Here is a 12830-nt window from a genome sequence, read left to right as displayed (position 1 = left end):
TAATCCTCAAGGGGGCCTAGCTTCTTTCAGGGTGGTGACAAGTCACTTTTATACCTGTGCAGCCAGTTTATGTCCTTCTTGACTTACTTTAGATAATAGAAGAATTTAAGAGGTGGGTGCCTGTTTTTCCATGGAAACCATCCAGCTTGGCTTTGACTCCTCTTCACCACCTCTCCCACACCACTATTCCCACTCTTTTAACACTCGACTTCAACTTATTTCACGCAGAAAGGAGACATCCAACAGTGCCCTCTGGTGGCCACGACTCTAGGTGCAGCTTCAAACACACAAGACTGTCCGCTTGCGCCCCCATTGTGGGTACTAGATGTTCTGCAGGTACTAAACACGCCAGAGACCCTGGAGGATGTCAGGTTAGGTGGTGGTGGTTGTTGAACCCATGTCTGCTGCCTCTCCTGCATCGGCATGTGTATCTTTTACCACTGAGCCACCAGGGAAGCCCCAGCCTAGGTTAGGAGTTAAATGGAGTCAATCTCCCACTGTGCAGCCATGAAATTAAAAGACGCTTACTCCTTGGAAGGAAAGTTATGACCAACCTAGATAGCATATTGAAAAGCAGAGACATTACTTTGCCAACAAAGGTTCATCTAGTCAAGGCTATGGTTTTTCCAGTGGTCATGTATGGATGTGAGAGTTGGACTACAAAGAAAGCTGAGCGCTGAAGAATTGATGCTTTTGAACTGTGGTGTTGGAGAAGACTCTTGAGAGTCCCTTGGACTGCAAGGAGATCCAACCAGTCCATCCTAAAGCAGATCAGTCCTGGGTGTTCACTGGAAGGACTGATGCTAAAGCTGAAACTCCAATACTTTGGTCACCTGCTGCGAAGAGCTGACTCATTGGAAAAGACCCTGATGCTGGGAAAGCTTGAGGGCAGGAGGAGAAGGGGACGACAGAGGATGAGATGGTTGGATGGCATCACTGACTCGATGGACGTGGGTTTGGGTGGACTCTGGGAGTTGGTGATGGACAGGGAGGCCTGGCGTGCTGTGATTCATGGGGTCACTGAGAGTCGGACACGACTGAGTGACTGAACTGAACTCCCACTGTGCACCTTCATTTCTGCCCACACACAGTGTTTTTTGTTTTGAATAATACACATTTATTGAGTGACTGTTTTATGCCAGGCACCAGGCAGTACCAGGGTGGGGGGACAGAATAAATCAGAGTCCTTGCCTTGAACAACCATCTTTTGCTGGAGGGCTGGATTTAGTAGACCATCTGGGCAGGCTTGGGAAGGACCCAGGCGAGCACAGCATCCACCAGGCTGGCTGGCAAGTAGGAGGCTGGCAACCAGAGCAGCTTGGCATCCCAGCCTGGGCTGTAGCGGGTTCTGGGGTGACGGGCAGTTAGGGCATGCTCCAGGCACCTGCTCACCTTGGCCAGGTCCGGGTCACAGATCATGTTCATGATACGTTGCTGCACTCTCAGGTCTGCAGCCCAGTGGACGGTTGTGATCAGTGTCCCCTGTCCTGCTCCAACCCACCCCAGGCCGTGTCTCCTGGGGTTCTCAGTCCCCTCCCCAGTTTAGGGTGTGGGCAGGTTGCCTATGGCTGGGGTGTTCTCCTATGGCACCCCGTTCTCCCTCATCCCCTCCCTGACTGCCCTGCATGTCTCCTCCCAGCAGGCTGATGCAGGCCTGGCCTTCCGGCACCCTTGTTTCCCTTCACGCACCCTTTCGCGGGCCCAGCTACTCACATTTGGTGAGGAAGGCCTCCCCATAGAGGGCCTGTGTGGCTGGAGGCAGCCGTGCCCAGCAGGCCTGCAGGGTGTCCTCCAGAGTTTCCAGGTTTGTCACAGGGGTTCGGAAGAAGCCAGGTTCCACGATAGAGACCCGTACCCCAAAAGGAGCCACGTCTCGCCTGGAGTGAGGGCAGAGAGAGGTTTCTGGGTTCTTGTCTGTATAGGGAGAGGACCTTCATGGACATTGTAGGGATGCTGAGATGGGAAAAGGATTACTGATCAGTTCATTCAACTCTTTGCAGAACAGCATCTTAAATCCCAGGGAGCTGCCCAGCTGTCAAAGGATTAGTGAGTGAAGTGGTTAACTGGCAGCAGAAAGCAGAACATTAAGTGCCAAAATAAAAACTCTGAATAAAAAGTGTTGGGTACTGGGAAGGCTTCCTTGAGAAGGCGGGCTCAGCTTGAGGGAATCAAAGGTCTGTTCCAAATTCAGGCCCTGTTCCTGTGGTTGTCGAGTCTCCTTTGTGCTCTCATGGGACTTGGAACGTTACTGTCTAAATAGGGGCCGGAGGACATGAGGACCAGGCTCTGCAGGTATGCGCGCCAGTGCTCCCACCAGTGTGTGGGCTTGGGTGACTTTAGGTATGTTTGTGTGGTGTGTGTGAGTCCCTTAGTCGTGTCTGACTCTGGGCCAGAAGACTGGCCCACCAGGCTTCTCTGTTCATGGAATTCTCCAGGCAGGAATACTGGAGTGGATAGACATTCCCTTCTCAAGGGGGTCTTCCCAACCCAGGGATTGAACCTGGGTCTCCTGCATTGCAGGCAGATTCTTTACTGTGTGAGCCACCAGGGAAGCCCATCCCCTAAGGGTGTTAACACCTATCCTTACAGGATTTTAGGGAGAATTGAATGAGAGTGTTATGTAAAGGTACTCATGGTAAGTAATGGTTATCATTAGTAACAATAACATCAAGAGTGGGATTTTGGGGGCATTTTCTATGTACCAGGCTCTGCTGGAGCCTCACATATACCCTCATGTAACTAACCCATGAGGCAGGCCTCATCGTGATTTAACAGGAGGAACAAACTTGGAAAAAAACAGTAACTGACTAAGGTCACCAAGCTCACGAGTGAAAGCTGGGATCTGAACCCTGGAAGTTGAGCCCTATACTGTCTCTTAAGCCCTAAACTCCACCATGCCATGTGGTGGGCAGCTGCTAATCTGTTGGTTGAGCATGCTCCCCCTGAGTTGGGAGTGGAGTCCCTGCCCCGCTCACCTCAGGCTGTCAGAGAAGGCCTCCAGGCCAAACTTGGAGACGCAGTAGCCCCCTCCATTGGCTGCCAGGCGGCCAAGGACACTGGTGATGTTGATCACTCGGCCCCGGGCCTGCAGCAGCAGGGGCAGCAGGGCGAGGGTGACCCCGATGGGACCCAGCGTGTTCACATTCAGCACCCGCTGGAAGTCCTCCTGCATCTGCCATGGGGTGGGCCCAATGATGCCAGCTACACCAGCATTATTCACCAGACCAAACAGCCCTGTTGGGGGATGAGAGGCGTGGGGTAGGGGAGGCATTCCCACGGCCCCTCTCCTTCCCGGGAGGATCTGAGCCCTGTTACTCCCCCCCACAGTTTCTCTGGTTTCCCACAGCCCCGTGTGCGCACACCTCACATGCCTATCCCCGTGGCCCCTGCCACACTCACCTGTTTCCCCAACATGCGTTTCCACCCACTTGGCTGCCTGCCGGACGCTCTGGGGATCTGTGACATCCAGCAGGGTGGTGTGGAGGCGGGAGGAGGCGACCCGCTGGAGGTCCTCCGCCCCCGAGGGTGTCAGGCAGCTGGCCAGGACTCGGAAGCCTCTCTGGTCCAGCCTCAGAGCAAGGAGCCGCCCAAAGCCTGAGTCACAGCCGGTGATGAAGACAAAAGCATCGCTGGCCGGCAGGCATTGCCGGTCCCTGAGCAACCACAGCGCTGCCCAGAGCAAGACACCCAGCAGCAGAGGCAGCCACATGGCTGGAGCCCAGGTGACCTGCAGGTGGCAGCCGAGGCTGGGCTGGGGGATGTGTCTAGCTGACACTGGCCCGCCAGCCCTCACCCCTCAGATCCTTGCCTAGCTGGAAGTCTCTGGTTTGAGCAAATTGACAAATTACCTGCTTGGCAGATAACCTGCAGACAGACTATGGTTCATCTAAGTGAAGTGAAGATCTGGGCAGACCCTGTATCTGTGGGTAACTTAACTGAAAGGTCATGAGCTGGGTTCTGCGCAGACCAGCTGCATGGGAGCAGAGGGATTCTGTTTGTTGTCGCCTCTTAGCTCCCACTAAACCAGCTAAGCCCTGTTTTTGGAAACACATAAGGGACCCCTGCATTCTAGTCCTGGTGGCTCCAAACTTATTGTGTGAGGCTGAGCAGTGCCTTGTGTCTCTGAACTTGTTTTCTCATCCACCGAGTAGGGCTAACGCCCAGCACGCCCACCTGGGAGCTGTGGAGGATCAAAGGGGATCAAGTGTGAGGGGACACAGGCCAAACTTTAGGCTTTAAGTTATCAATATCACTAGTCTTCTCATAGCCACTGCCCCTCCCCTCCCCCCAGCACCCTGCTTACCTCCTCAGGGGAAAGCTGTTGGCAGGAACTATAGCACCTGAAGCTGCTCCTTTTGTTTTGCTTGAGAAACTTGTGGTCCAGGTCTTCCCAGGCTCCCACACTAGCTACAGCTAAGGCCAAAGTCCGTGGTGGGTGGACTGGGTGCCAGAAGTATTAAGTGCATGTGGGGCTGGCGGGGGGGTGGGGGAGGAGGAGCCAGGGAAGCTGGGCCTGCGGGTTGAAGCCAGGGCTTGGCACCGGCCAGGAGCGCCCAGCTCCCCTGCTGGCTTGGTCTTTTCTAGTGGGGCTTTCTGGCTCTCTCTGTCATGGATTTTTAAGACGAGGGTATCTGTCCAGGATGGCAGCTGCCCCCCTCTGTCAGTAACCTTGGACCTATCATTCCTCCCCCTCCCTGCCCTGAAGTGCTCCCACACCCAAGAGTTAATCTCCCACCTGGTCCAGGCTCACGACACTGCTTAGCACCAGGCTGGGAGGGGCCATGGGCACGAGGAGAGGCAGAGAGCCAGAGCTAGACCAGGCCTGCTCCCTGTCTCGTTTCTCCTCTGCCGGAAACAGAAGTCCTGGGTTGGGACCCACTGCCCTTCTCTGGGGAGGGGTGGGGAACTCCCACCTTCAGCTTATCCGGAAGGTACCTGCAACAGGTACCAGGCCCGAGGAGGAGAAGAGAGTTGAGACTGTAACAGGAAGCTAGTTCCAGTCCCTACCCAAAAGAGACACTCAAAATTTTGGTAGTGTCTCTTAAGAGGAAGAGCCTTTGAATCTTCCATCCCCGCCCCCCACACTAAGCTAGTAGTTCCTAGAGACAAACACGGAGAAATGGAGGCTTGTGTTTTATTCATGGGCTGTCAGCCTCCCTCCTGCCCTCCTGGGGCAGGTGGGAGGAGTAGGGGCAGGGAGAGCAGGCAGGGCTAGGAGGGGGCCGACTGCAGCTGCCCTTTGTAGACGTACTCCAGCGCGGTGGCAATGGTGCGCATGTCCAGCTCGATGCTCCGAGCCCAGTTCTCCACATCCCCAATTTCCTGGAAGGGAGGGGCGGGAGCCCAAGAGTAAGGGTGGGTGGGGTGTGGCTCCAGGGGCTGGATGGGGGCACATTCCATCCATCCTCCCGCTAGAAAGGGCTTTGCTTGGACCCTCCAGCTGCTTTTACCTCTTCCTCTAACTTCCGTGGCACTGAGGCCACAGAATTCTGGGCTTTCTGGGACTATCCCCACTTCCTTCTTAACCCCAGGCCAGAGGGGAGCCCCTGAGGGTGCAGTCAATGGGGTCATAGGATGAGGCTGGTGAGGCAGGCAGTGTGGCTTACCTTGAGTGCCTGGTTGAAGTTCTCCACCATCCCGATCCACTGGCCTGTCTGCTTGGCAAACTGGGCTGCCTGGACCTGCAGGGTCTTCACCTCATGGTCAAGTTTCCTCTGGTTCATGTAGGCCTGGGCCACACTAGAGGTTGGAGGAGGGAGCTGGTGGGGAGTGGTCTCCAGAACTAACATCCCAGGGCTGCAGCAGTAGGCTGCTCAGGAGTCAGGCTGGAGAAAACCTTGGGATTTCGGCCATTCCTGGATGTAAGGCAAGTGACTACGAGTGCACGCAAGTGAGCCCGGTCCCTTCCTTCCACTCCCAGGATTCCCAGGAGAGTTAACTAGATACAGACCATTTCCTGCCCCGAAAGGAGCTCCCAAAGCTGGGGGAGAGAAGGGAGGGTGCACTTGGTCGGCGGGGGTGGACGGGGTACCACTGGGGAAGAAGCTGGGAGGGAAAAGGGGCTGTGGGGAGGCTGGGAAAATCCAGCAGCAGGGACACATCTGGCAGTGATTGGGAGGCCAGGGATCGGTGCAAGAAGTTGGGAAGGGAAATCGGGCCCCTCCCTGAATCCGGGGTGGGATGGGAGAGCAACCCCCTCCCCAGGAACTCAGGGTCAAGAGAAGACATCCCAAGGGCTGCTTCCTGGCTCTGTCTCTCTCCCAGTCCTCCTTTCGCCCACACAGATGAACGAACACACACACGCACTCTCTCTTCCTTCTGCTCTAGGCAACAGTCTTTCTTTTCTCCTCAATCACGGTTCGCTGCAGTTCCATTACTGCCAAGGGGTTGGTATCCCCAGTCCTCTGCCTCGTCACCCCCACCCCCGCAATAATTGTGCAGCAATTGTTCTCCCTAATTGGTTGATGAATCTTTCATCCTCCACCCCAAAGCTCTAGGTCAGCTGGTAGACTCCACATCCGGTGCCCCCACCCACTGGAATCTGTGGGGGCTGGAGGGGAGCAAGGGGGTTGGGGGGGGGGTTTGTTCCAGAGAGTGGGAAGGACACCTGACAGGGGCTGAGATAGACTGAGCCTTTGTTTTCCTTTCCCGGGAATGAGAGGAGCTGTGGGCAGCAGCACAAAAGGCTTTCTAATCTGGCTTTGGCTTAGCTGCCCTCTAAGCTGGACATAGGGTGGCCCCAAGCAAAGAAAGAGAAGTGGGAGAAGCCTGGGCCAACCTCACAGCAGAGCCCAGGAGGCGCCAATGTGGGAGGGAGGGAAGGCGTCGACCCTGTCCCTTCTCTTTGGGAGACAGCTGGGTCACAGTGCGGGGTGTTACAGGAGCTGAAACAGGAATCGCAGGGGGCTCCCAATGCTTCAAGTTTCCCCTGGGAGCTCCTGAAATCCCCATTTTTCCCATTGACCTCCTGCTTTCTCTCATTCACACTGAGTGGAGGGGGAGAACTGGAGGGGGGATCAGAGGTCCCAACCACAGCCTTCTCTTCCCCTAATCTTCCTGAGATGAGCAATGAAGATGACAGTCCCTGCCTGGCTCACTTGGGTGACTCAGCCTCTGAATTCACAACCAAGCTATTCCACTTGCCCTGGGTAGAAGGTATCACACTGCCTCCTTTCTCCCAACAGATGGCCTGGCTATCAAATCATCATCTCTGCACTTTTCTGGGTCACTTGGGGTCAAGAGGCAATGTTCTCTACTCCTTCCCATGTATCTGGTCATTACTGGCATCCTTACTTAGGATGGGAGCAAGGGGTGGTCTCTGGAGACCTGGAAGGATGGGGGAGTGTCAGCCTGGTTCTGTGGTGGCTCCTGGCATAGGTTCTGCCCTCACCCTTACCAGCTGTCATCTCTTTCCTGCCAGTTGCTCTCCAGACTTGCCAGAGGGTGGGAGGTGTAGAAGGAGAGGGTGGGAAGCTGTGGGGAAGGACGGTGCTCTCCCTCCTGCTGGAAGTGACAGCTGGACTTGGAGGGGTGAAGGGACGTGGCCAGATGGCATCAAGTCATGAGCACCAGGGAGGTTATTGTTGGGAAGGGGAAATCTGGCTGCTTCTCCACCGGCCACAGCTGCTCCCCCCTGCCCAATGTTAGGGGTCAGAACTGACTCAAGACTCTCTCCATAAAAGTTAAGCTGGGTTGGGGAGGGTAGGGGAATGAGAGGAACAGCTCATCCCCTCAGGAGCAGCCTGAAGGCTAGGCCAGTGCCTAAACTTGGGTGGAGGGGTGTTCCTGTTGACGGGAAGAGGTTCATACCCCACATTGAGGTGATCGACCAAAGCTTCTGTCAGGCAGGTCGCTGCAGTGATAGCCTCTCGCCTTCTCTTCTCTGGGTGGAAGGGGAAAAGGGATTAGACAGGAGACTTGTTTTTTTGAGGAGTGATGCTTAAGGTTCCCCACCCATTCATTACTATTCTGCTAGCTATGGGAACACCTCAAGTCATTCCAGAGTGCCAGAGCTGACAGGGCCTTGCAAAACATAAAGCAAGCCCTTTCATTTTCGAGGTGAGGAAACTGGTAGCCTGAGAAGGGAAGCGATTCGCCCAGGGACGCTAACGAAACCTTGGCAGCGACCAGGACTCCAGACTTTCAGGCACATTTTCCCCACTGGTTTGGCCTAAAGGTTGGTAACTCTGGGGTTCCCAGCATGGATTCAGGACACAAGGGCCCCATCCCCATTTCAGGCCTCCAAGAATCCCAGTCCTGTCGGGTCCTCAACACCCTCCTCTCTTCAGGAGGTTTCCTTCCCCACTTCCAGGACGAGCGGCCCCCTGGACCAATCGGCACAGCGTTCCGTGAACAGGGGGCGGGGCTAGGATACTGCGGACACAGCGCTGGGGACGTTGCCTAAGGGGCCGCTACTGCTGCTAAAGGCACCAGAGCCATTGGCAGGGGAACGGAACTCCCCCCCAACCAAAGCTCCTGTAATTTCCTCTCCTCCAAGCCCGCTCCCTTCCCCGGATCTGGGCCGTTACTTGAGATCCAGGCTCCGGGCTGAGGCTAGGCCGCGGAGGGAGAGGAAACGGCGGGCTGGATACTCGGCTTACCCTGCAGCTCTTTGCGTTCATTCTGCTTGGCCTGGTGTTCTTTCAGCAGGCGGGACAGCATGGTCGCGGTGGGCTCGGGGTAGGGCGTGCCCAGCCCCCCTCCGACTCGCGGAACTGGAACTCGTTTCTCTGCTCCCGCGGGGCCGGGGTCACGTGGCAGCAATGTCACGTGAGGCCAGGAACCGCCCTCCTCTTGAGACCTGGGGTGATAGGTAGGGAGAATCTTGGCTGGGAAGGGAGGTGATAGTAGGGGCAGGTGAGCTCTTGTCTTTATTGGGAACTCACTTTGGTAAGTGTGGGGAGACGTTTTCTTTAGTACTCAGATTGCAGAACAGTTTTTAATCTCCTCTGGATCCTACGAGGGTTGTTGTTGCCAGGCTGTCTATCATGATTCGGTTGTTGCGGGAGCAGAGGTTCCCAGGACTAGTTGAAATTCTTTTCCTTCCCTGGCCTTTTCCTCCTGGCAGCTCTGGCCGGTTTTCAGTGAATCCTCAGCTCCTCCCTCTAGAGGGGGAATGCTGTCCTCTTCAAGCCCTGTCTCTTTTCGCCACCCCGCCAGAGTCCCTCAGCGTTTTAGGCATTTCCATGGGCCTCCTAGGGAGCTTTGCTAATTTGGCTGGCTATGTGTGGTGAATGTGCCATTCCATCTCTGTCCTTTTGTGGTCAGGGAATGCGAGCCCATTTATTTCAGTCTTACCAGCAGAACAAGTGCTGCTGCCAAAGTAGAAGGTAAATTATATAACACCTCTCTGAACTAAAGTAGTGTTTCTGGGGTTAACCCCAACAAGAAAAAATTATAAACATCACCAACATGTGCTCGCTCTTACAACATTCTCTCTTGGTGCGCCGTACACCGACATGCTGGGTGGCTTTGGGCAAGCAAGTTGCGTATCCACACTGGATGTTGGTTTTCTCCTTAGTAAAATTAGAAGATTGGATTAAATCAGCGGTTCTCAGCCTTAGCTAAACATTAGACTCAGTTGGGGAAGTTTTAAAAAATATGCCTTGGTCCGTGACCAATCTCTGAGGGTGGAGGCCTGGTACAAGTATTTTTTAGAAAGTTGTTCGGGTGAATGTAATGTGCCCCCAAGGTTGAGAACCACTGCACTAAACCATATCTAAAGCTGTTTTCAAAACTTTGGTGTTCTCTCACTTCAGTTACAGGGTTGAAAATTGACTTCATTATATGTACTTGCAGGGGGAGGAGAAATGCATGCTGACTGATTAGAATAGAACATTCTTGAATTTCTGAGTCAGAGTTGAAGATTACTGATCAGTTCATTCAACTCTTTGCAGAACAGCATCTTAAATCCCAGGGAGCTGCCCAGCTGTCAAAGGATTAGTGAGTGAAGTGGTTAACTGGCAGCAGAAAGCAGAACATTAAGTGCCAAAATAAAAACTCTGAATAAAAAGTGTTGGGTACTGGGACTTCCCTGGTGGTCCAGTGGCTAAGACTTCGCGCTCCCAATGCAGGGTCCCCGGGTTCAATCCCTGGTTGGGGAACTAGATCCCGCATGCCACAACTAAGACTCGATGCAGCCAAATAAATAAGTATTAAAAAAAAAGTGTTGGATATTGTGTTTGTGTGTCTGTGCTTATTACATGGATACTTCTTTAACAACATCTCCTGAGTACTGAATACCATGTGTGAATCACTCTACATGTATTATTTCATTTAATTCTGAGAATAGTCATGTGAAGTATAACAATGTGCGGATGAAGAATCTGTGGTACAGAGCAGTGCAGTGATAGAGCACATAAGCGGTCGAGCTAGGATACAGAGCCGGGTTATCTGATGCCAGAGCTTGAGTGTAACCACTGTACTATACTGCAGAAACCACGGGAAAGACCCCAGCAGGGGGAGGCCCAGAGCACTTTGGGGGACAACTCCCTGTCTCTTGTCACTATGCCTCTGTATGCCTGTGGAGCATCAGTTGAAGGGAATACCAGCAGGGGAGGAATGTTTGGGAAGAGGCTCCACTCCAGAGAGGAGCTGATCAATAGAAGCGGGAAGAATGAGAGCACTGCAGGGCAGCCTTGCCAGTCCTCCCCCCTTCTGGCTTTTGCTTCCAACTGCAGTGAGCAAGCAAATTGGAGGCAGACTGGAAGATGCCCAGTGCCTCACTCCCCAAGCTGGGAGAGAAAAGCAGAGGTTGGAAGGGGTGGTAGAGAATGGTGACAAGTGGACCCGTGAAACAGAGGGCAGGGGCTAATGAGGGGGGTTGGCGTTGGGGGTTTCAGCGGTGAGTCTGTAATTTAAGATTAGGATGACTCATGGTGAGTGCCAGGCCCATCCTGTGTTACCCTCACCCCCTTGGCACAACCACCTGACATTTTCATAATCGGTATAGAGACTGCCAGGGCTCTGCGGACATCAGCCCCACCCTCCTTTCCCACACACTGACTGTTCCTTTGCCCTAGAGCTGAGCAGAGGACAAGAGTACCTGTATCTGGGGACTCCAGCTGATCTCTCCAGGGTCTTCCTCCTCCTACTCTTTTCTGGGCCCCTGTGGCTCACTGTCTAACGTCAGTCTCTACTGTTGTTGAAGCTCAGCTCCACCTGCCTTTGGTAGAGATGGACACAGGCTGCATGCATAGTAGGAAAATGACTCTTGAAATCTGAAATCTCTTTCTGACCTACCTCTGCTTACACTTTCCCACCCAGATTATTTTTCCTCTTAGAATCAGTGAATGTGCCCCCATATTCCTTTTGTCCACTCATTTCTCTGTTCTTCTCAGGCCTCTCTTTCAGAGCTTGCTTTAATTAGCAAGCTTCAGGCTGACTGGCTGGGCCAAGCCTTAGGGCCGGAAGCTGCTGAGTAGTTAGGGATTGGGTGAGGACTGAGGCAGGACATGGTGTGAGTGGAGAAGGCTTCTCCTACTGGGAAATCTGGCTGGGATTCAAGAGGGGGCCGTTGGTGGTGTGGCCGAGTTCCAAATGTTGGCCTGAGGCCAGTGCTCAGAGAAAAGGGGCCCAGTCTAAATGGCTCACCGTGGGAAGTGATCTCCCAGTCCCTCTCCCCAAGACACAAGGGGTTTCCCTGGGATCTTCAAAGACCAGAGCGGTCATTTCCCCACTGACTGCCCTCAATCACATGTATAGCCTTTCTCTCCCAGCCACGCCCATAGTTCAGACTTTGGCTAGAGGAGACATTCAGAGGCCCGCAGAAGGATTCCAGTGCTGGAGAGGTGGGTGGGGTGAGAAAGTCCTCGTGTTGTCTATGCTGTGGAGGAAGAGGCTGACCCTGGGACATCTGCTCCAAGGCTCTGTTGCCAGATGAGGTGGAGGGAGATGTTAACCCCGCAGTGTGTGTTCTGGAAGTGTCTGCTGCTCACCTAGAGACGGCAGCTGGGCAGTGTGTGGTCCGGGGGAGCTGAAAAATAGGGAGCCCAGATGGAGGGCAAGAGGGTTCTTAGAGGGGGGAGGGGCTGGCAGAAAAGGGCAAGAGACATTTGCTGGGTCTGGACATTTATAAAGTTTTAAAAATGTTTTGAAATTATTTTGAAATCATTGTAGACTCAGAGGAAACTGCAAAAAGTAGTATGTGAAATCCTGTGTATTCTTCACCCAGCTTCCATCAGAGGCGACACCTTATATAACTGTTGCACAATATCCAAACCAGGACTTTGACATAGATATTATACAGTTAACTAGGCTATAAGCCTATTTGATTTTCCCCAGTTTTTTTTTAACATGCTTTCATTTATAATTGGATGTAATTTTATCCCACAGATGGATTCAATAGCCAACACCAAAATTAAGTTACAGAACTCTCCATCACCATGAAGGAACTGTCTGTACTACCCTTTTATATTGACACCTCCACTTCCCCATCCCTGTCCCCTGGCAGTCACTAGTTTGTTCTTCATCTCCATAGTTTTTCGTTTTGAGAATGTCATGTGAATGGAATCATACAGCATCAGCATTAGTTTTAATTTAATGAATTCCTGAACTCCGAATTCAAAAGAAAGGTTCGCTGGCAGATTATTTATTTGAATATTAAGCTTCTTCTGTCCTCTGGATTCCTCCGGCTTCTTCATCCCCTCCTCAATCTGCAATGCTGCTCTCCACTCCAAATCTGGCCTCATTTCTCCTTTAGGGAAAATCTACACGTCTAAATTTACTAGGCTGGTCTGGGACTCTTGCGTGTTCCCCGCCCTCCCTTGCCCCACTATTTATAGCCAGGCTAATTTTGGGTGGCCTCTCTCTCTCTTTTCTTTCCTTCTCCT

The 12830-nt window shown here is 53.3% G+C and overlaps 2 protein-coding genes across 4 annotated transcripts; both read right to left on the bottom strand.

Annotated features, from left to right (window-relative positions):
* Positions 1–1093: 1093 nt before the first annotated feature.
* RDH5 (retinol dehydrogenase 5) lies at positions 1094–8755 on the bottom strand. 3 transcript variants are annotated; one of them, XM_040232860.1, is made up of 7 exons: positions 8601–8755; positions 7810–7882; positions 5607–5739; positions 3400–5322; positions 2976–3234; positions 1714–1877; positions 1094–1448 (listed from the first exon to the last, which is right to left on the bottom strand). In XM_040232860.1, exons 4-7 carry the CDS (start codon positions 3707–3709, stop codon positions 1225–1227), a joined length of 957 nt encoding a protein of 318 aa, XP_040088794.1. In that variant the 5' UTR covers positions 3710–5322; positions 5607–5739; positions 7810–7882; positions 8601–8755; the 3' UTR covers positions 1094–1224. The 3 variants fall into 3 exon arrangements, with proteins under 3 accessions (XP_040088794.1, XP_040088793.1, XP_040088791.1); XM_040232859.1 differs by lacking the exons at positions 5607–5739; positions 7810–7882; positions 8601–8755 and having other exon boundaries at positions 2976–3727; positions 4307–5028; XM_040232857.1 differs by lacking the exons at positions 5607–5739; positions 7810–7882; positions 8601–8755 and having other exon boundaries at positions 2976–4513; positions 4736–5028.
* BLOC1S1 (biogenesis of lysosomal organelles complex 1 subunit 1) lies at positions 5121–8816 on the bottom strand. The gene is made up of 4 exons (XM_040232863.1): positions 8601–8816; positions 7810–7882; positions 5607–5739; positions 5121–5322 (listed from the first exon to the last, which is right to left on the bottom strand). The coding sequence occupies exons 1-4, from the start codon at positions 8659–8661 to the stop codon at positions 5212–5214; spliced, it is 378 nt and encodes a 125-aa protein (XP_040088797.1). The 5' UTR covers positions 8662–8816; the 3' UTR covers positions 5121–5211.
* Between the last annotated feature and the right edge of the window lie 4014 nt (positions 8817–12830).

This window comes from Oryx dammah, unplaced genomic scaffold (genome assembly GCF_014754425.2).
Source record: "Oryx dammah isolate SB20612 unplaced genomic scaffold, SCBI_Odam_1.1 HiC_scaffold_29, whole genome shotgun sequence".
In the NCBI taxonomy this organism is placed as follows: domain Eukaryota; kingdom Metazoa; phylum Chordata; class Mammalia; order Artiodactyla; family Bovidae; genus Oryx; species Oryx dammah.
The sequence above is the reverse complement of the archived record's forward strand: the minus strand, read 5'-3'. Positions and strand labels throughout refer to the sequence as shown.